Source organism: Typopeltis vanoorti, chromosome 17, assembly GCF_054136105.1.
Source record: "Typopeltis vanoorti isolate ZY-2024b chromosome 17, IOZ_Tvanoo_1.0, whole genome shotgun sequence".
NCBI classification, from domain to species: domain Eukaryota; kingdom Metazoa; phylum Arthropoda; class Arachnida; order Uropygi; family Thelyphonidae; genus Typopeltis; species Typopeltis vanoorti.
This window is the reverse complement of record NC_143565.1, coordinates 113,566,811-113,589,822: the sequence shown is the minus strand read 5'-3', so window position 1 is coordinate 113,589,822 and position 23,012 is coordinate 113,566,811. Positions and strand designations below refer to the sequence as shown.

Here is a 23,012-nt window from a genome sequence, read left to right as displayed (position 1 = left end):
ACTACCCGACCAGTTTTGACCTTTGTTGAGGTTTCATCAGTGGGGGCCAGACCTACACTAGTGACCAAAATTATGGAAACCTTTTGGAAAAAGTGTATTTCTGAGGTTTGATGGCTCATAACACCACTTTTTTTTTTTGGAGTAATACCATAAAATTATATATCAATGGAAAGATAATTTAATCAAGAATGTAATGTAATAACTTATATGAATGATTTTTTTAGTTAAGATAAAAAGCCAAATGGCTAGTTTTCTGGCACCTTAATATAGAAAATAAGGGGATAAACATCCTTTGTTGTTTTATAGCCAGTAAGCGAAACTAAAGGGAGCTTGCTCCACCTTTACTTCGAATTGCCTTCGCCGATAGTTTTTCGGCAAAACTTATAGATCGTAGTTACTGATCTTTAGTTTTGCTTACTGGCTATAAAACAACAAAGGATGTTTATCCCCTTATTTTCTATATTAAGGTGCCAGAAAACTAGCCATTTGGCTTTTTATCTTAACTAAAATATAATTACACCTTTATGGCATTCGTATAGTGAAGGTATGTAAGTTCTTTTCACTAAGCTTTGATATCTTCCAGGTCTACCTACTCACTGATGAGACCTCAAAAAAGGTTGAAACCGGTCTGGGTAGTGACCTCTCCTCATAATGTAATGACAGTATTACATCTCCTAGGAGCTGTGTTTTACATTATGAGAAAATATCAAGAATAGTGAGGGAGCTTGCTTCACCTTTACTTCGAATTGCCTTCGCCGACAGTTTTTCGGCATGAAACTTATCGTAGAAAAATAGATCGTAGTTATCGATCTTTAGTTTCGCTTACTGGCTATAAAACAATAAAGGATGTTTATCCCCTTATTTTCTGAATGATTTTTTTATTAGAACAGCAGTTATAAAGAAGAAAAGTGAAACACAGAAAAAATGAGGAATACAAAAATTCTTACAACATGAATTAATACTTAGTTAGGTAACCTTTAGCGTTAATTACAGCCTTACAACGCCTTCCCATGGAGTGAACCAAGTTTTTTAGTTCTGCAGCTGTTATGACGTGAAACCAAGATTGAATTATTGCTTCTATTAATTGGGTTTTATTGGTGGGTTGCTTCTGACTAACAAGTTTCTTTAGTTAGCTCCAAAGATTTTTGATTGGGTTAAGGTCTGGGCTATTCCCAGGCCATTCCAGCTGTGGAATATGATTATCTTGAAACCACTTTTTGCACACAGCAGCAACATGACATGGAGCTGAATCCTGTTGAAATATAAATTCTTCATTATCTTGGAAAATATCATGTACAGAAGGCTTCAGTTTGGGTTCAAGTATTTCATTTATGTATTTTGGGACATTTATATTCCCATTAATCGTGCAAATTCTGCCCATACCTTTTGATGTCAAACAACCCCAGTTCATAACACAAAGTAGGTGTTTCATGGTAGGTGTAATGCAATCAGGATTCAAATCTTCTCCCATTCTTCTCCTTACGTATTTTATGCCATCACTACCAAACAGGGAGATTTTGCTCTCATCACTCCAAATAACACTGTCCCATTGTTCTGCTGTCCAGTTAACATGGGTTTTAACCCAGTTTACTCTTTTCAACCTTTGTTTGAAAGATAAAAAGTGGCTTTTTTTGTGGAATTCTAGCATCTAGACCAAATTCCTGCAATCTGCGCCGAACAGTCTTTGCACTCAACTTCACATTGCATTGCGCCATTCATATTGTATACACCCAGATGATTTTCTTCTGTCACGTAGGCACAGTCGCTCAATTCTTCTATCATCACTTGCTGTTGTGCACCTTTTCCTGCCTTTACCAGTCTGGTTTTGTAGTGACTGAGTCTCCTTATACCTCTTCAAAAAATTTAAAAATGCCACCTTTGGTTAAGTTTCCACTGATTTTTTTTCTAATTTCTTCATAACTATAGCCTTGTTCACTTAATAGTACTATTTTACATCGCTTTCTGGGTGACCAGTCAACTCTTTGCACCATTTCTTTAATTTTATTACGTTTTACAAGCTCACTAAATGAAAAAACTCAAAAAAAAAAAACAACCAACTTGATAGTAATCACATAACACACTGACAAATGTCCTCCTCTCAGCTCCAATACATGACATCAATAGCTGAATCCTACTGTGACCTTACTGGCTCATTGCCAAAACAAGATAACACCTGATTGGCTCTCTAAACACTCATGCTCAGTGGCTGCATTCAAATGAAGGAAAGCTACTTCATATTAACCTAAGCGTTGTGCTTCTTTTTTCTGATTATTTGGCTATAACTTTTCATAGAATACAGATAATTTAACAAACTTTGTTGCATTACATTCTTGATTAAATTATCTTTCCACTGATATATATAATTTTATGGTATTACACCAAAAAAAAAAAGTGGTGTTATGAGCCATCAAACCTCAAAAATGCACTTTTTCCAAAAGGTTTCCACAATTTTGGCCACTAGTGTAGAAGAGATTCCAAGGTTGAATTAATCCAAAAAGTCATATACTTTTCATATATGAGGAAATATGGAGAAAATCAAGAATTGTGGCCTTCCTAAAACCAGGCAATTGTCAAGAGATTTGAAACACTGTACACTTAATTCTTTGTGGGGCCACTTATGGAAAGAAGCTAGATAAATGGGAGGAGACCCTGATATAGAGCTTTTTTATGGAATGTAGAGAAACAATCAAAGTCCCTGATTTAATAATCAACTCTCGCTTTTTCATGGTGCTCTGCTAAAAGATATCCACCTGGAAACTAAATGAACAAGGATGGTTAGCTGCTAATTTTCAATTTATTTGGCCAAACTGTTTTTAAATTAAAATGATGACGTGATGAAATTTTAAGTTGCCTGGGATTGTCACTTGATTAAACAAGCCCCTCTCCTGGGCATGCCAAGCATATTGTAGAGATCCAGTACCTCCCTTATCTTCTAGGGTACAGAAGTAAAATAGTTCCGCAGGTAGGCTACTAATAGTATGCAGGACTGAATCAGATAATAACATGTTGCAGAGGATTCCTGATCAGCTGATGTATAATCTCATTATAATCTATGCTGTCAGATCATGCCAAGTTGGAGGCCGTGTAATATTATGCCAGGGGCACTGTTTAGGCCACATAATGGCTTGGAGATTTGATACTCTCTATATGGGTATCATTTTAAGAGCATTTCCTCTTAATGTATGTTCCTCTACTCTTTTTCTCTTTACCGTCTAATGTTTGAGTTCATTGAAGGGCTTCTAGATATGACCGTGGATCTGTAGAACTGCTTTGGCAATCTGTTGAACTTTGGTGGAGTAGAGCTTTTCTCTAGGGTTATTGTCAATTTTCTGTAGAGCAGCAGCAATTGCTGGACAAGAATAAATATGGGCAGGTGTTAGTTCACCTCCTGGACAGTTCTGCATGTTTCATAGCTCCTACTACCATCTGGCTGAATTTTCATGCCTTTAAAATGTTCCATCCTTAGTCTGGTGATGATTGTGGTTATTTATCTATTTTCATTAATCTCACTGATTTCATTCTTCTTCTTGATAGTTTGTTTTACCAATCTTATATCGCTAACTGATGCAGAGTTAGCATCAGTTAGCGATAGTGGGTGTAATTTTTGAGGTAAGTATCTTGCTTCTTTGGCTAGTCTGTCTGCTATTTCATTATCTTCAATATTTACATGGGCTGGTATCCATTGCAGTAGGCAGTTCTTATTTTTCAAATTTAAAGTTGTTAGTAGTTCAAGAATTTCCTGTGTGAGTTTTGTTTTTCCATTTTTTAATGCCTCAAGTGCAGATTTTGAGTCACTGTAGATGGTTATTCCTTCTGTAATGTTTATTACTGGATTTGAGAGAGAGAATTTGAGAGCTGTTTGTATGGCTGTTAATTCAAGTGAAGTTTGAAGCTATTTCGCCAGCTCTGGTTTTAATTTGCATTTCCTCGCCTCCAAGTAGAGTTAGAAAAACCCCTGAACCTCCTTGTTTGAGTGCTTCATCAGATGATCCATTAGTGTAGGCAATGACATAGGTCGGATTATTTAAGCGATGTATACTGTCAAGTCGTTTTCTTTTATTTTCTTGCTGTGAATCCTTTTTTGAAAAAGTTTTGAGGAGATTTAAGTTTATCATTGTGTTTTTTGGTAGAATAGTGGAAAAGAATGGCTCTTTGCTTATTTCAATGGCTAGGTGCTCTGAGTCAATCTGTTTTCTAATTTATTGATCATATTGTAACAGAGATGATCTCTTTAGTCTAGATTTTCTTGTCCAGGCATCATAAGTCCGGAGTGAGATGTGATCCCATTGGTGGCTCCCTATTCTGTTATTGAATTTAACTATGCAGAGTTTTCTTCTGTTTTCTAGTATACAAAGTCAGCACTCTTGTTGAGCTTTTAAATTATTTGATGATCTCAAGGTTTAGATCAGGGGTCGGCAACCTTTTTGGATTGAAGAGCCATTTTTAATATTATATCTGTTAAAAAAATTTAGGGAGCCGCATGCAGTGATGAGCAACCAATGGTCCGTGGTTGCATGCGGCCCTCTCAGGTTTTGTGTGTGGTCCACTCCACGATGTTTGTTTTGTACAGCAGAATTAGTATATTTCAATTAAAAATCTATTTCATGAATGTTGATTTTTACATGTGGATTTATTTGTGCAGGTCAAAAAATTAAAATATAGCTAAATAATAGAAAATAAATTAATACTTTCTTATCAAAGAAAAAGAACATATTCTTTATGCTAATCGAACAGAGTATTTGATTTACTATTTAATTGCTCATCACTGCTTTAAATTTAGAAACTACATTGAAACTAAACCAATATAGAAAATGATGGTACAACATGACAAAATTTCATGCTGGCTGGGGCGTCGCCTGGTTAAACAAGGCACGCGTTGTTTTCGCCAGGGAACCAGGGAGAACAGCAAAACGTCAGCTACTGGAACAAATCTGAAAGCACACCCCAACTCAACATCACCAGAGATAAAGATCAGTACTATCAATATAAGAAGCCTGAATGGCAAAGAAATGGAGCTAGCTGAAGAATTAGATAAGTACCAGATCGACATAATAGGGATGACTGAAACAAAAAAGACAAAAACTGGCGAGATCTTTCTGAGCAATAAATACAAAATGTTATATTCAGGAAATGACAATCAAGGAAATGAAGGAGTAGCCATAGTATTCAACACAAAATACGAGGCTAATCTTCTTGAATGGCAGGCAGTCTCAAGTAGTGTGATGTGGGCAAATATCAGAATGGGGAATTAGACAATGAGACTTATTTGTGCCTATGGTCCCACAGCAGGTTCTACTAAGGTAGAAGCGGAGGAATTTTTTGATGCTTTAGAAAAAGCAACTGACACAATGAAAAAGGAAAAGTTACTCTGTGTTGGGGATCTAAATAACAGAGTAGGAAATGACTGTCATTTGATATTTCTGATATACAAAAATATTTTGGGAAAATTTGGAGAAAAGAGCAAAGCCAATAATAATGGCAAATACCTGTTGGATTTCTGCTCAGGACATGGACTGGTTATTACTAACACCATGTTCCAACATAAAAATATGCAGAAATACACATAGAGAGAAGAGGCAAGGAATAAGAAAAGACTCATTGACTATGTTATTGTTGATAGTGATGTTAAGTTGAGCGGCTCTCAGATGTTAACTGTAGACTAAAATACAAAAAGATTATTGAAGAAAAATGAAAGAGTTTGAGAAAAGGAACCAAACCTTGGAGATTCAGTGGCAAGCCTTGAAGAAAACCCTGATTGATTCAGCCAGACAGGCATGTAGTGAAGTTGTCTGCAAGAATAGAAAAATCAGAACTCCATGGTGGACACAGGAAGGAAGAGGCACTGAAGGAAAAGAAGACAGCATATCAAAAGTTCCTGGCAAATAAATCAGCGTGTGCTCTTAGAGAATACAGAGACAAATGTATGAAAGCGAAACACTGTGTAAAACTAGCTAAACAAAAGTTATGGGAGAACTTTGGCAAGAACATAGAAAATAAATATCAAGAAGGTAGTAAGATATTCTGGAGGTTGTTGAAGAAGCTTAGAAATGGAGGAAAGAGTGCTGTAAAAGGAGTTAGAGATGATAAAAGTGATATGAAAAGAGGAGAAAAAGATATCCTTGAAGTATGGAGTAATTACTTCGAAAAATTGGTAAATGAAACAAGCAGTGATAGCACAGTGGTAAAAAACACTCAACAGGCATACAGTCAGGAATATATATATCCATACTCGAAGTAGAAAAAGCCATCCAAGGCTTGAAATGTGGAAAGGCAGCAGGAGTAGATGATATTTGACCAGAAATGCTGAGGTATGGTGGTATAAAAGTCTTACAGTTGCTGCACTGCATAGTTCAGAAAGCCTGGACAGAGGGACGAATTCCCGATGATTGGAGTAGAGCTCTAATAGTAACCATATATAAAAATTGAAATAAAACTGAATGTGATAATTACAGAGGTATTTCCCTACCAAGTGTTCCTGGCAAGATCTATGCAAGTTATCCCCTCTGTTATTCATTATCTATATGGATCACATTATGAAGGAAAGTGGTATTAAACCTGATATCAGAATTGGAGATGTTAATGTCAGCTCTTTGCTTTATGTGGATGATGTTATACTTCTAAATAAATCCGCTACAAGTTTGCAAGATTCTCTGACTAAATTGAATAACTGTTGTAATAGATATGGTATGAAGGTCAGCATTAAAAAGACAAAGACAATGAAAATAGGTAGAATTGTTGAAAATGTCGACTGTGTTGTGAATGGAGAACCTGTGGAACAAGTAAAACATTTCAGCTACTTAGGCACGATTTTTACTGAAGATGGTAAATTAAATATGGAAATAGACAACAGAATCAACAAAGCTGGTATGGTAGGAAGTCAATTGAATAAATTCATATGGAATAAGAGAGAGAAATTAGTCAGAACACTAAATTAGCTGTATACAAGACAGTGTTCAAACCAGTTTTAACTTATGGATCTGAGAGCTGGGTCAGAAGTAAAACACTTGACCAAAGACTAGAGACTGTAGATATGAGAGTCCTGAGAAAGTTTACAGGCGTGAACAGAATCCATCAATGGCAATATCATATTAAAAAAGGAGGATATTAGGAAAGAACTTGACATTGTCAGTATCCAGGAATGCGTTGCCAGAGCTAATCTCAGGTGGTATGGTCACTTAAACAGAATGGGCAAGGAAAGATTAACAAAACAAGTCTTCTCTGCCAGGTTGGCAGGAAAACAACCCAGAGGAAGACCAAGATATAGGTGGATTGATATGGTACAATGTGTGCCTTAGATGATAGAAATATAAGATCTGATAATGATAATATTGGAGTCGTGACAAGTAACAGACTGATTTGGAGGAAAATTGTAGATAGGAAGTTAGTAATGATGTAAATTTTTCATGTAGTACTATCATATCCTGTACACCCCTTGAGGGTACATGGCAGGAATTTGATGATGATGAACTACATTGAGAAATATTATAATTAATTTATTTATTCAGTTTTTTATTTATTTTTTTTTTACAGTAACATGTTATCATACTTGTAAAACCACAAGGGTGGCATGTCACACGAAATTATATGATATTTTAAAATATTAAGGAATAAAACAAAGATTTGCTCCTCCTTACAAAAACATCGATACCAAATTAATAACGGAAAAAACTCATGTACAAAGATTATTTAATAGTATAATTTTCGCCTGTGTGTCACAGGCATCTTCAGTACATATTAAGCTCAAATTAAACAATAACTGACAATTCCAAAAAGCATCACCTAAGTAGCTGGTGTGAGATAACTAAAAAGGTCTATAAATTTCCTAAAAAAAAAAATAAAAAAAGTTAGGAAAGATTAGCTGATTTGTAAAGTACTATCTCCCATAAAGGGGATAGAAGTAAGCCGTCGGATCTGTTTAAGTTAAGAGAATGAAGTAGAGTTTCACATGTTTCTTTATAAAGGCGTTCCATGAAGAACTGACTTTTGTGAAAAACTCTCATCTTTCTCCAATGAACTCTATGTCTAGTGAAGATGGCATGTTCTGCAAGTCCAGACTTTTCAGGTTTTCAAGTATTCAATATAAGATCTGCCTCTATTCGGCTAGAAGAGCACCAATCTTATACTGAATACTTTAATCCTGAAAAGTCTGGACTTGCAGAACATGCCATCTTCACTAGACATAGAGTTCACTGGAGAAAGACAGAGTTCTTCACAAAAGTCAGTTCCTCATGGAATGCCTTTATAATGAAGTTAGGAGAATGAAGTAGAGTTTCACATGTAGAAACATGTGAAACTCTACTTCAATCTCCTAACTTAAACAGATCCGACAGCTTACGTCTATCCCCTTTATGGAAGATTGTACTTGACAAATCAGTTAATCTTTCCTGACTTTTTTTTTTTTTTTTTAAGGAAATTTATTGACCTTTTTAGTTATCTTACACCAGCTACTTAGGTGGCGCTTTTTTGGAATTGTCAGTTATTGTTTAATTTGAGCTTAATATGTACTGAAGATGCCTGTGACACACAGGCAAAAATTATATTATTAAATAATCTTTGTACGCGAGTTTTTTCCGTTATTAATTTTGTATCGATATGTCTACTCACGGTATACTTCTTTTAAAACTTATTACAAAAACATATGCATAAAATCCAATAACATACCTATTTCTTTAATATATTTTTTTAAATTTAAAATATCTTCTTAATGTGACTTTTACTGTTGAACGTCTTGGGATGGATCATTTTCAAATATGACGAAAGACTCATGTTGTTTAGTAGGTTCTCGACTTACTTTTAATAAAATTCATATTAGAAAATATTTGCTTACAGAAACATGTCGATCCGAAAATTGATAGAAGTCCAAATGCATATGTTTGAAATCACCGAATGTGTCTGGTAAACAATTCCACATGTCAAATACAATCTGATCTTGCTTTTTAAGATCTTCTATTTCAGGCCCATTTTTTTGTGTTGCATGGGTAGATTTTTTCTTTCCAACTCCTCCAGGTCAGCTTTAAGATTTCTAAATTTTGAATTCCACAAATCCTGGGTTTTCAGGTCCTCTAACTGAAGTTGAAATGAAGCCTCATCAATTCCAGCAAAAGGTGAAAAATTTAATTCAGCAGGATTAATTTCAAGTGGTCGCAATAAAAATGATATAGTTGCTTTGTTCTTTCTAAATTCCTCAAATCTCCCATTAAATGCAGATCGCATATTTACCACAATTTCTTTGAAAAAGGTTAAATTTATGGAATTATTATCAGCTTGTTATTGTTGATATTTCTTCAACATAGGAAAATGTAATAATGTGCCTTTCTCTAAGTCTGTCGCAAACAAATATAATTTTTGTTCACACGAAATCACTTCTAGAAGCAAAACTGCTGTATTTCCCTTTCCCTGTAGTTTCTTATTTAGTGCATTTAAATGGGAAGTCATATCCACCATAAAGTAGAATTTTTGTAAAATGTAAATAGAATGTAAAGAAGGATTGTCACATATGATTTCAAAGAGTTCAAACATGAAAGTATTAAATTTTTCAGCATCGCATGTACTATTTTCAATTGTAAAATATCCTTGACTTAACGTAAAATGTCCTTGATTAAATGTAAACTGTCATTAATTTATTTCAAATGCTAAATTTAGGGTTTTTAGTTTCTAATTTAATAAATAACATTCATTTTGCATTTTTCAAAAATAGATTGTTTAATAATGAAAAGAGCCGCAATTATTCATACAAAGAGCTGCAGGTTGCCAACTCCTGGTTTAGATCATCAATTATGTCTTCTATTTGTGCTCCTTTCCGATCTATTTGTGGGGAGCCCCAAGTTGGGCTTTTGGCATTTAGATCTCCTAAAAGGATCTTTGTGTCTGATGTTGTTTGACTTAGTTGTTGAAGTAATTCTGTATTTATATTTGTGTTATTTGGGTGATATGCATTGACTATTGTAATAATGCAATTTGGTAGAAATATCTTGACTGCTTGAGCCTCCGTGTTATTATTTATACTGCTGTTTGTACAATAGTTAATATGATTTCATTATATTTGATGTGTTTGGCCTGTAGGGGTATAGCTAGACCTTCACCAGAATGTTCCGTCTGTCTTTCCTTAATGTTGAATAGACTTTGATTTGAAACTTCAGATTTTGATTTAGTTTTGTTTCTTGTAAGCATGCAATGTGATGTTATTTTTGTATAAAATGTTCTTAAGTTCTTCCATCTTTTTTTGAGTGCTGTTGATGTTTAGCTGAAGTATGTTGAGAGTCCTCGTAGCATATTTCTCATTGAGATCCTGGACAGCAGTTCTCCACGCATTGGCTACCCTGGGACATGGTAGTAAGTTTGTGATCAGAATAGACGCTCTTCATGGAATTGGGTTTGCCAGATCTCTTGGCCTATATCACCCAACTCTGGACACGTGTCAAGGAAGAGTGGAGAAACCTGTGCTGTTGCACTTGACACTTCCAAGAGCATTGGATAAGATATGGCACTAAATGCTTCTCTGTAAATTGCCTTCCTCATTATGTAATTGGATTGCGAGTTTTCTTTCAGGTCATTCGCTATGTGCATTAATGAATTTTAATCCTGTTAATGAGGTGTTTGTCAAGGCTGTGGTGCTTCACCTATCCTGTTCCTTACACACACACACACACACACACACATATATATATATATATATATATATATAAAACCTGCTCTCACCAACCTAACCTCAAATCCCTGTTCATGGTTTTCCTGATTAAAACTCACTCTGCTCATTTGACAACCTTGAGTGCTCAACAATTTCAAGCTTCAAGATCCCTAAACATTGCTCTCCATACTACAATGCAATGGGGAAACTACAACTTAGTAACCTTCAACTTCCAAAATGCAGTTTATCACAGATAAGACCAGTTTTCCACTAACTTTTGATAATGCCCAACTTAACAGTCAAGACCAGATCTCTGTTTTCAGACTGACTCTTATTCCTAGTCTTTCCTGGCATAATTATGTAACATCTTCAGGTTCAGAAAACTTCACATCCATTTTAGCTCAAGATGTTACCTCCCTTCTGTCCAGATACTTAGTACATTTGGGTGACTTGGTTGGTGAGGGTAGCTAAGAAGAGGTATGAACAGCAGTTAGTTAATGAAGCCAAAAAGAATCCTAAGGAGTTCTTTCAATATGTAGCCAGCAAAAGAAAGAATGATTATGGAAGGATGACATTGATTGGAGAAAATGGTATAAAGACAGCTGTTGCAGAAAGTGTGGTGAAGATACTTAATGAGAAGTTCATAAAGGTCTTTCAATCATGTGAATGTGACTTCATGGAGAGATTGAGAGCAGTTGATGATGGAGAAGAGAGAATGACTAAGTAAGCAAGAGGTTTATGGGGAGTTGAGCAAATTAGATGTAAATAAGGCTGTGGGAATTGATAATATATCACCATGTATTCTGAAGGAATGTGCCAGAGTGTTGACGGCGGCCTTGACATATTTTTTAATACGAGTCTTGCACTCGGTCAAGTTCCTAAGGAGTGGAAGGAGGGCAAGATTGTGCCACTTCATAAAGGAGGTGATAGAACTCAAGCATCAAACTATAGGCCTATCTGTGTGTCAGATGTTGTAGTTAAGTTGTTGGAGAAGCTTGTGAGAACTAGGATCCAGAAATGGGTTGACAACAATGGTATTATCTTTGATGGACAGCATGGATTTGCTGTCCATCAAAGGGAGGTCATATTTTAGTAATCTACTTATTTATTACAATAAGGTGACTGCTCTCATGGACAGAGAAGGATACACAGTAATATACTTAGATTTTGCAAAGGCTTTTGATAGATTACCGCATGATAAGTTGATAGTCAAACTGGAGTGGATGGGGTTTGATATTAAATTGGTGCATTGGATTGGAGACTTGCTATCTGATAGGTATCAAGAAGTTGTGTATGGGGAAGAGATATCCAGGAAAAGGAAAGTTACTAGTGGTGTACCTCAGGGATCTGTTTTAGAGTCATTGCTGTTTAACTTGTATATTAATGATATTGGTGAAGATTTGGATGGAGATATTCAGTTGTTTGCAGATGATGCAAAGTTGGGATGAACCATGAAGAGTAGAGAAGATCTTGTGACCTTACAAGACTTGAATAAATTGAGTGACTGGGCATGGGAATGGGGATGCGAGTTCAATGTTGCAAAATGTAAGGTTTTAAAATTTGGAAAACAAAAATGGGATGCAGAATTTATGCTTGGTGAGGTGGAGGAAATAAGAGATCTGGAGGTGATAGTGGATAAGGATCTGAAATTTAGGGAACACATAGCTAAAATTGTGAAGACAAGACAGGCTTCTGGGAATGAAGCAGAGGATACTGACTTGTAGAAGTAGGGAGATTCCTGTTCCATTGTATAAGGCTTTGATTAGGCCACACACATGGACTATTGTGCCCAGATTTGGTCACCTGGTTTTCAGAAGGATGAAGAGATGTTGGAGAGAGTCCAGAGATGACTGACTAAGGTAGTTACTGACCTCTAAAATGTCAAGTATGAGGAAAGATTGAGAAGATGCAACTTGCAGAGTCTGGTGGACAGGAGGAGGAGTGGAGATATGATAGAGAACTACAAGTTATTAAGGGGTTGTTATAGGATCAATGCTGGAGAGGTTCTACAGAAAATAATGGGAGATCAGGGGAGAACCAGAGGTCACCCCCTGGAAGCTGTATAAAGAGGGTGTGAGTAGGAGAGTGAGAAGCAGGTTTTTTTCATGCAGAGTTGTGAATGATTGGAATGCCTTGCCTGAGAGTGTGTTTAAAGCATGGTATGATGAGCTGTGTGTTCGATAAAAGGACCTCCTAGATGAGTCTTTGGCTCCATGGGGTCTTGGGTAATAATAATAATTTCTTGAATCCATCCAAACCTTGGTATACTACTCTCAAGTTTTTGGGTAGTGCACCTAATACTTCTGTTAAAATTCTTGATACAGCTCAAGAGAGATTGGTTCAGATGATTGATGATCATCTGTGTTATTCAAACTCTCTTCAGCACTGTCCCATAGACAGTTTCCACATCTGTTCTCTTCTACAGTTATTACCTATTTCACTGTTAGGCAGAACTAGCATCCATTCTGCTCCCCATTTCTGTTAATACAAGAACATGAGCAACAACCATTCATCACCAAATCCGTTACTCTGAGTCATTTTATATTCCACCGACTTCAATTCAATGGAACAGGGAAGAATTCATGAACAAGGCTTAAGGACTACAACTCCCAGCTCTTTAAGAAGACTATCACAGATTACTTTGTTCTTGACCCCAGCTCACACAACATTTATTTGCTACAGACCATGCAGCAAAAAAAAAAAAAAATAGAATGATAATAATAAAACCTGCTAAGACTTGTTTTATACTAGGGTTTGTCGGTTTTTAAAATCCGGATTTAAAAAACGGTTTTTTGGATAAATTTGTAAAATTCGAAAACTGGTTTAGGATACTAGAATTAATATGTAAAAATTAATTATTTAATTAAAAATGTTAACATTTTGACTTGAAACCAATGTATATGTTAGAAGTGAGTATTTGGAAGATGATGTAGAGTGTGGAGATGACTATGGCGAGGATTTTTTGAATTCTCTTGATCTAGACTGTGGATTCCCTATGTTGTCTGACAATTACAAACAATCAATTTCCCAAATTAGAAAAATTTGCAATTTTTTTTAGAAAATCTCTCGTAAGAGATAGCATCCTTCAGAATTATATAAAACAAGAAAAAGAAAAGGAATTAAGTCTGATTCTTGACTGCCAAACGAGATGGAATAGTTTAAAGGCCATGATTGAAAGATTCAGCATTAAAATAATGTGTTGTTTTAGCTTTCAATGATATTGGTGCTTCTCATATGTGGAATGAAGCTCAATATCCTAAAATCATGGAGCTTCTTAAAGTGTTGGGAACAGTGCGTCTAGCAGCTGAGGCCTTAGGGAGGCGAGATGCCAATTTATTAACAAGTGAAAGCATATTTGAATTTCTGTTAAATGAACTAAAAAATTTAAAGACTGAATTAGTTCCAAATTATGAAATGCTTTATAAGTACGAATTCAAGAAAGAAGACAAGTTGGATTGGCAACCCTTTTGCTAAATTTGCAAAATCCACAAAACATTTCAACAAAGAAATCTAGAGTATTTCCACTAGCTTCAAAACTCAATATTATTAAGTTATCCGGAAAAATATTGTCTAGAATATATCCAAATTCTTGTATGGAAACAGATTCTGATGATGAATATATAGGAGATGGAGAAACTATTAATCAGGGCAATGCTCTAAAAGAAGCCACGGAAAAATCAATTCATAGATTTCTTGAAGAACCTGAATAAATAACATCAAATCCGAAGACACTGAAGGCCAAATTGTCAGTATTTGAGGCAACCAATAAAAGAACAATGAATTTAGATTTTTTATTTGATGCCCTGAAAACGATAAAACCAAGTTCAGTAGACAGTGAGAGGGAGAGAGTATTTTCTATTTCAGGCAATTTTGTATCTAGAATAAGAACAAATTAAGTATTCATTCAGTTTACATTTTGTTTTTTGAAATCATATTTCTTGAAGAAAAATACCAAGTGAAATAAAAATTTATAATTTATATTTTGTATGGATTTTAGTTATTTCATCATCAAATTCCTGCCATGTACCCTCAAGGGGTGTACAGGATATGACAGTACTGCGTGAAAAATTTACATCATTACTATCTTCCTATCTACAATTTTCCACCAAATCAGTCTGTTACTTGTCAAGACTCCAACATTATCAGATTTTATATTTCTATCGTCTAAGGCACTTTGTACCGTATCAATCCACCTATATCTCGGTCTTCCTCTGGGTCGTTTTCCTGCCAACCTGGCAGAGAACACTTGTTTTGCTAATCTTTCCTCTCCCATTCTATTTAAGTGACCATACCACCTGAGATTAGCTCTGCGCATTCCTGGATGCTGACAATGTCAAATTCTTTCCTAATATCCTCATTTTTAATATGATATTGCCATTGATGCCATCTGTTCACGCCTCTAATCTTTCTCAGGACTCTCATATCTGCGGTCTCTAGTCTTTGGTCAAGTGTTTTACTTCTGACCCAGCTCTCAGATCCATAAGTTAAAACTGGTTTGAACACTATCTTGTATACAGCTAATTTAGTGTTCCGACTAATTTCTCTCTTATTCCATATGAATTTATTCAATTGACTTCCCACCATACCAGCTTTGCTGATTCTGTTGTCTATTTCTATATTTAATTTACCATCTTCAGTAAAAATCGTGCCTAAGTAACTGAAATGTTTTACTTGTTCCACAGGTTCTCCATTCACAACACAGTTGACATTTTCAATGATTCTGCCTATTTTCATTGTCTTTGTCTTTTTATTGCTGACCTTCATACCACATCTATTACAACAGCTATTCAATTTAGTCAGAGAATCTTGCAGACTGGTAGCGGATTTATTTAGAAGTATAACATCATCCGCATAAAGCAAAGAGCTGACATTAACATCTCCAATTTTGATATCAGGTTTAATACCACTTTCCTTTATAATGTGATCCATATAGATAATGAATAACAGAGGGGATAATGTACATTCTTGTCTCACACCAGATTTAACATTAAACCATCTTCCTGTACTTCCTCCAATTCTAACTGCTGACTTACAACTCAAATAAAGACTAAGCATTGCTTGATATAATGCCCCATTGACACCATATAACTGCAGTGTATTGAATAGCTTCTCTCTTGGCACCTTGTCATATGCCTTTTCCAAATCGACAAAACTTAAATACAGATCTTTGTAATATTCCCATGCTTTCTCGACTATTTGTCGTAAAGTGAAGATCTGATCCTGACAGCCTCTATTTGGCCTGAATCCTGCTTGTTCTTCACCAAGCTTTTCTTCCACAATTCTTCTCAACCGTTTCTCAAGTATACTTGCATAGATCTTGCCAGGAACACTCAGTAGGGAAATACTTCTGTAATTCTCACATTCAGTTTTATTTCCCTTTTTATATATGGGTACTATGAGAGCTCTACTCCAATCATCGGGAATTTGTCCCTCAGTCCAGGCTTTCTGAACTATGCAGTGCAGCCACTGTAAGACTTTTATACCACCATACTTCAGCATTTCTGGTAGAATATCATCTACTCCTGCTGCCTTTCCACATTTCAAGCCTTTGATGGCTTTTTTCTACTTCAAGTATGGATATGTATTCCTGACTGCATGCCTGGTCAGTGTTTTTTTATCACTGTGCTGTCATCACTGCTTGTTTCATTTAGCAGTTTTTCAAAGTAATTACTCCATACTTCAAGAATATCTTTTTCTCCTGTTTTCATGCCACCTTTATCATCTCTAACTCCTTTTACAGCACTCTTTCTTCCAACAACCTCCAGAATATTTTGCCACCTACTTGATATTTATTTTCTATATTCTTGCCAAAGTCCTCCCATGACTTTTGTTTAGCTAGTTTTACACAGTGTTTCGCTTTCTTACATTTGTCTCTGTATTCTCTAAGAGCAGAATCTGACTTATTTGCCAGGAACTTTTGATATGCTTTCTTCTTTTCCTTCACTGCCCCTTTAACTTCCTGTGTCCACCAGGGAGTTCTGATTTTTTTATCCTTGCACACAACCTCACCACATGCCTCTCTGGCAGAATCAATCAATGTTTTCTTCAGATTTTGCCACTGAATCTCCAAGGTTTGATTCCTATTCTCAAACTCTTTCATTTTCTTTTCAATAATCTTTCTGTATTTTACTCTACAGTTCACATCTGAGAGCTGCTCAACTTTTATTCGCTTTAAAACTTTCTTACATGTTATTCTTTTCTTTTCAAATCCTCTGTACACTCTGGTGTCCTGCACCAGTCCATGTCCTGAGCAGAAATCCAACAGATATTTGCCATTATTATTAGCTTTGCTCTTTTCTCCAAATTTTCCCAAGATATTTTTATACGTCTCACAATCATTTCCTACTCTGCTATTTAGATCCCCAACAAGGACCAACTTTTCCTTTTTCATTTTGTCAGTTGATTTTTCTAAAGCGTCAAAAAATTCCTCCATTTCTACCTTAGTAGAACCTTCTGTGGGACCATAGGCACAAATAAATCTCATTGTCCAGTTCCCCATTCTCATATTTGCCCACATTACTCTACTTGAGACTACCTGCCATTCAAGAAGATTAGCCTCATATTTTGTGTTGAATACTATGGCTACTCCTTCTTTTCCTTGATTGTCATTGCCTGAATATAACATTTTGTATTTTATTGCTCAGAAAGATCTCACCAGTTTTGGTCTTTTTTGTTTCGGTCACCCCTATTATGTCGATCTGGTACTTATCTAATTCCTCAGCTATCTCCATTTCTTTGCCATTCAGGCTTCTTACGTTGATAGTACCGATCTTTAACTCTGGTGATGTTGAGTTGGGGTTTGTTTTCAGATTTGTTCCAGTAGCTGACTTTTCGCTGTTCGCCCTGGTTCCCTGGCGAAAACAACCGGGGCCTTGTTTAACCGGGCGACGCCCCAGCCGGCATGAAATTTTGTCATGTTGTACTATCATTTTTTATTTTGGTTTAACCAATAAGAATACAATTTGGTCGGCTAAATCCCAAATTGCCAGCCCATCCTCATTCGTTCGGTATCAAAGTAGATACCCAACAGGGTGCACCACGAGAAGGTGAGGATTGGACATTAGGTCAGAAGCCCTGATCGGTTCTCCGCATTCCTTTAAAGGCTATGTGGAGGTCTCCTCTCAGTTATACAGCTTTGACCCTTAAGCACCCCCTTTAGTTATTTTAGTTTTTTATTTATATATGGAGTTTTGTATGGAGTATATTTTGTTTTGTTATATTTTCGTAGTTCTAAATATTAAATTAAAAATTTTAAAATAAGTAAAATTTTTTTTTGTTTTAATTATATACATATATATATATATTTTTTAAATAATAAATATTTAATGACTTAAACCGAGATAAATTATGAAGTTTTAATGGAAATGATATAACTAGTTTCAGCCTTTTACACCCTTCTTCGGGTATCCACTAAAGGTAGAACACAGTAATAAAAATTGAAGTTACAAAAAACTGAGAATTACAGGCAAAAATGCGATACATAATTGACACAAAAACGTTGTATTTTTCAAGTTGTTCTATCTAACACACTATTGTTTGTTGCATGTGAGCTTGCAAGTTCTCGTGAATGCCAGTATTGAACAACTGCAGCATGGCTATCAGGGATGTTGTAACTCAAATTGTTGTTCAAATGTTCAGGATTAAGGAGGATTTCCCTGGACTCCACGATTTTCCTTTCAAACTCATCACTGCAGCGAAAAATATTTTCGGATTTATCCCAGCAAACTGAGTGATTCTGTAGATCATAATAAGGATTGATTGAGAAAAGAACATGACTGGATAAGGCAGATGCATGTGATCTTTTATAGGAGATGTCTCTCTTATGCTCCTCTATATGAAGTTCAACACAATAAGAATAAGAAAAAAAAAATATATATATATATATATATATATATATATTTTTTTTTTTTTTTGTAAAAATTTGAAAACTGGTTTAACCAATTTTTTTGGAAGTACTGGAATTTGAAAACTGTTTTTTTCAAAAGTCGGTTTTTGTATAAACCCTATTTTATACTAATTCACATTTTCTGTGTTCAAACATGGTGTTAGTAACAACTAGTCAAAGTATACTGAACAGACATCTAATATGTACTTGCTAACATTATTAGTAGTATTGCTCTGTTCTCCAAATTTTCATACGTTTGAAAATGAGTTCCTATCCTGCTCTTTAGGACTATAACTAGAAGCAGATTATGCTTATGTCACTGCCTTCTTTAATCACTCAAAACTCTTTTTACTTTCTATTCTGTAGAACATTTTCTACTAAGAAGTAGAGGTTAATCACAAATAGTTATCAATGTCCAATTTTCCATTTTGAAATCTATCCACATTGTTCTATTTAAAACTGGCTCCCATTCAATAAGTTTATCATCATGTTCTGTGTTAAATGCTACTGCTACTTACACTTGATCCAGAAAACTTGAATAAATCAGCTATACTTATTTATAAAGGATCTCATCTATTTTAATCTTTTGTTTTTTGTCTTGGTAACCCCAATGTCAACATTATATTTCTGTAATTCTTCTGAAAGTTCCACCTCTTTTCCATTGTTACTTAGTACAATGATAGTGATTATTTTCAGTTTTGTTTAAGTTGTTCCAGTAGCGACTTAATGTTGGTTCCTTGATGAAAACATTAGGAGTCCTGCCCTTTATATAGCAGCTTGCATGATATTGTATTATGCTATAGCACAGTAATATATATATATGTGGGTTCAACTAATACAGAATCCTGGTCAGCTGTGCCAAACTGCATGTCCCTCCTGCTTCATTCAGTATCCAAATATCCAAACAGATACCTAGTAACAGGTGCACTATGGGAAGGTAAAGATTAATCACAGGTTAGGAAACCCAAATCAGTTACCCACATCATTATGGATATAATAGTAATTTCCTGCATAGCAAAGTAAATAAGGAATTTCCATTTATCTAGTTTATACGAATCAAAGTTTTAAAATGCATCTGTTCTGTAATATACACACATGGACACAGAAATTAGCACACCTGGAACAAAACATGGTACAACGGCGAAACTAAGCAAACTAGAGTGCAGGGTGGTATGCAAATGATCCAAGTTTGTTGCGTAGAGGCTTAAGTGCTGTGAGGACATTATGTTGGAGGTTTAATGGATTTTTTACAACACTCAAAAAGAATTAAAATAGAATTTAATACTTCCTATATTTCGTCCTAGTCACTAGGACATCTATGGGGATTACAAAAACAATTAATGTAACATGCACACAAAAACTTACAATACTAAGCCCAACCACGTGGGTGACACTAAAGTCCTATCTAGGTGGAGCGCCCTCTAAGGGCGGTAGTAGGTGGCCTGGAATGTAAGGTGGGACCTCTGGTGATGAGTGTTTCCTAAATCTTCGGAAGCTTAATGCAACCGTATTTATTAAGATTTGGTTGGTTTTTGAAAGCTGCTGCTGCTTCTAAGAAAAGTCTCTCTCTTTCTTGAATTTGCTGTGGTGGAGCATGGTGGTTTTCTTCCATGATACTCTGTGGATGGTGTCCAAAACATGGTCAGCCAAGCCTGAATGGCCATAGTTGTGTTTACGATGTATGACTTGTGTTCCTCCAGGCGGATGGATGCTGATCTGCCTGTCTGTCCAAAGTACGCAAGCTTACAGGAACAGGGTACTTTGTAAACTCCAGGCAGAGAGAGATGAGGGAGCTGATCTTTCGTAGAACGATAAGGGTAGTAAGTTTGCGGTTGGGCTTATATGCTGCGTGTAGGTTATACTTTTTAGTATCTTGGCTATTTTTTCCGAAGTGCCACGGATGTAGGGTATGGTGATGGCATTTTTAAAATCTTGTTGACGAGAGGGACGGGGAATGGGGAAGGAATTGATTATTTTTTTGATACTGTGTTCGCTGTAGCCATTGGAGAGGAAAGTTCTGTGTATGTGGTTAAGCTCAGTAGTGAGGGCGGTTCCACTGGAACAAAGATTGTGGGCTCTCTTGGTAAGAGTTTTCATGATGCCATATTGTTGTGAGGGGTGGTGGTGGGAGAGTTTGTGAATGTATCTGCCTGTGTGTGTGTGGGTTTTTGTATACAGTGAAGGCAAGTGTATCATTAGGCAGGCATGTGACTAAGGTGTCTAGGAAGGATAAACAATTGTTCTTTTCCTTTTCCATAGTAAACTGGATTCTTGGATGTAGGCTATTGAGATGACTGAGGAAGGAGTCTAACGTGTCTGGGCCATGAGGCCAAACAGAGAACACATCATCTACATATCTTAACCAGATAGAAGGTTTGAGTGGAGCTGAGTCTATGGCTCGTTTTTCAAAATCTTCCATATAGAAATTGGCAAGGGGGGGTGAGAGGGGGGAACCCATGGCGGTTCCCTCTATCTGCTTGTAGATTTTGTTCTTACAAGAGAAATACCCAGAGTTGATGGCAAAGGAAAAGAGATCTAAGATGTCAGAGGGAAAAACGTTTTCTAAGAGAGATAAAGTGTCAGTTAAGGGAATATTGGTAAACAAAGAGGAGATATCAAAGCTTACAAATATGTCTGTATTATTCAAGGTTAAATTTTCTGTGAGGGCTTTAAAGTGGGTCGAGTTTTTTATATAGGAAGCTGAATTTCCAGTGAGGGGGGACAGAGAGTTGGCCAGCTGTTTAGACAGTCTGTAACAAGATGCATTGGTGGCATCTACTATAGGCCTGAGTGGGGAATTGGGTTTGTGGATTTTTGGCAAACCGTATATTCGGGGGGGACGGGAGCGGAAAGGTTTAAGTTTTTTCATGATGTCAGGGGACCAGGAGGTTATTTTTTTAAGTAAAATTTTTAATTTCTTAACTTGTGTTTTTGTGGGGTCGTGTTCTAGCGGGATGTAGGTAGCGCGATCGTGGAGGATAATGTTCATTTTACGATTGTATTTGCTGGTATTAAGAATGACTGTGGCATTACCCTTATCCGCTCTGGTGATGACGATACTTTTTTCTTTGCGTAGTTTTCCGGCCTGAAAACCGGAGGGTGGTCGGCGCACCATATAGGCGTGCACATGAACCATTCTGACCATAACGTCCGACAGTGTTGGGAGCTGTGGACAAGTTCCGGCACTGGTCGGATCAGGAGGACCAACACTAGAGAGGATCAACGGATCATGCAGCAAGCATGGAGGGATCCCACGGTGACCCGGTACACTAAACAGGCAGATGTAGGGACTCCTGTGTGCCCACAACCATTTCCCGACGCCTCACGGAGGCAAATCTATGATCCCAGCATCCCTTATGTGTGCTCCCATTAACACCGCAACATCACCAACTCCGGCAAGAGCAACGTGGAACGCCACAGACTGGCGACGTGTGGTCTTCAGCGATGAGTGCCGCTTCGTCCTGGGGACAGATGATCATCCTGTCCGGGTGTAAAGGACCCCTGGTCAAGGACACAATCCCAACCTCGCTATTGAGCACCACATCTCCCACACTGCAGGCATTATGGTCTGGGGAGCCATAGCCTACGATAGCCGATCACCCCTCGTAGTGGTATGTGGACGACATCCTACAGCCCCACGTTCTCCCATTCCTGGCCGGGATACCAGGAGCGCTATACCAGCAGGATAATGCCCATCCGTACACAGCTCGGGTTGCCCAGGCCTGCCTACGTTGTGTACAGACACTTCCATGGCCTGCCCTCCCCGGACTTGTCCCCTATTGAGCATGTTTGGGAGCAGTTGAAACGCCAGCTCCCACCGTGCTGCAACATCCGGGATTTGCAGCACAGCGTCCAACACGTGTGGGCCAGTCTACCAAAGGACAACATCAGGCATCTGTTCGCCACCATGCCGGACCATATTGTAGCATGTAATGGCGCACAAGGCAGTGCAACGTGCTACTGATGATGACTGGATTGCATACCACAGATCCCTTTGTAATTGTCCTTCTGCTCTGTTTTTCCCATCATGTGCATCACTCACCTGTATCATTACACCAATAAAATTTCAGATGAATCCTATGCTTCCTTCTTGGTGCGCTTATTTCTTTGTCCATGTGTGTAGATAAAAAATACTATTAATAAGATTTTTTTTAGCAGAAATTTTATCTGTATACCTTTTGCTGGGTATCCTGGAGTTAAAGGATCACCTATGCCAGCCCACAGAGCTGAGTCTCTTCGTGTTGCATTATCTGGCAACCACCAACTATCAGGATATGGTTTCATTTTCAGTAAAGGAGGATTATGATAAAATGGATCTGGATAGAGTATCAGTCCAGCTGCTTTCACAGAATAAGCATTAAATACCTGAAATAATATATCAGAAATTTTTGATCTTATTTGCCAGAACAAGATTTAAAAAATAAAATTAAATTAAATAAATAAAAATCGGATATTGTTATTATTTTTTTTTTAGAAAAATGTATAAGCACATCATTGTGT

The 23,012-nt window shown here is 36.7% G+C and overlaps 1 protein-coding gene across 1 annotated transcript in view; it reads right to left on the bottom strand.

Annotated features, from left to right (window-relative positions):
* LOC150097811 (N-acetylated-alpha-linked acidic dipeptidase 2-like) overlaps nt 1–23,012 on the bottom strand; it is a 309,838-nt gene that overhangs the window by 224,066 nt on the left and 62,760 nt on the right. Inside the window, exon 4 of the mRNA XM_090406796.1 lies at nt 22,688–22,877. Within this exon, the coding sequence (XP_090262922.1) occupies nt 22,688–22,877 (190 nt within the window). The remainder of the gene's footprint in view (nt 1–22,687; nt 22,878–23,012) is intronic.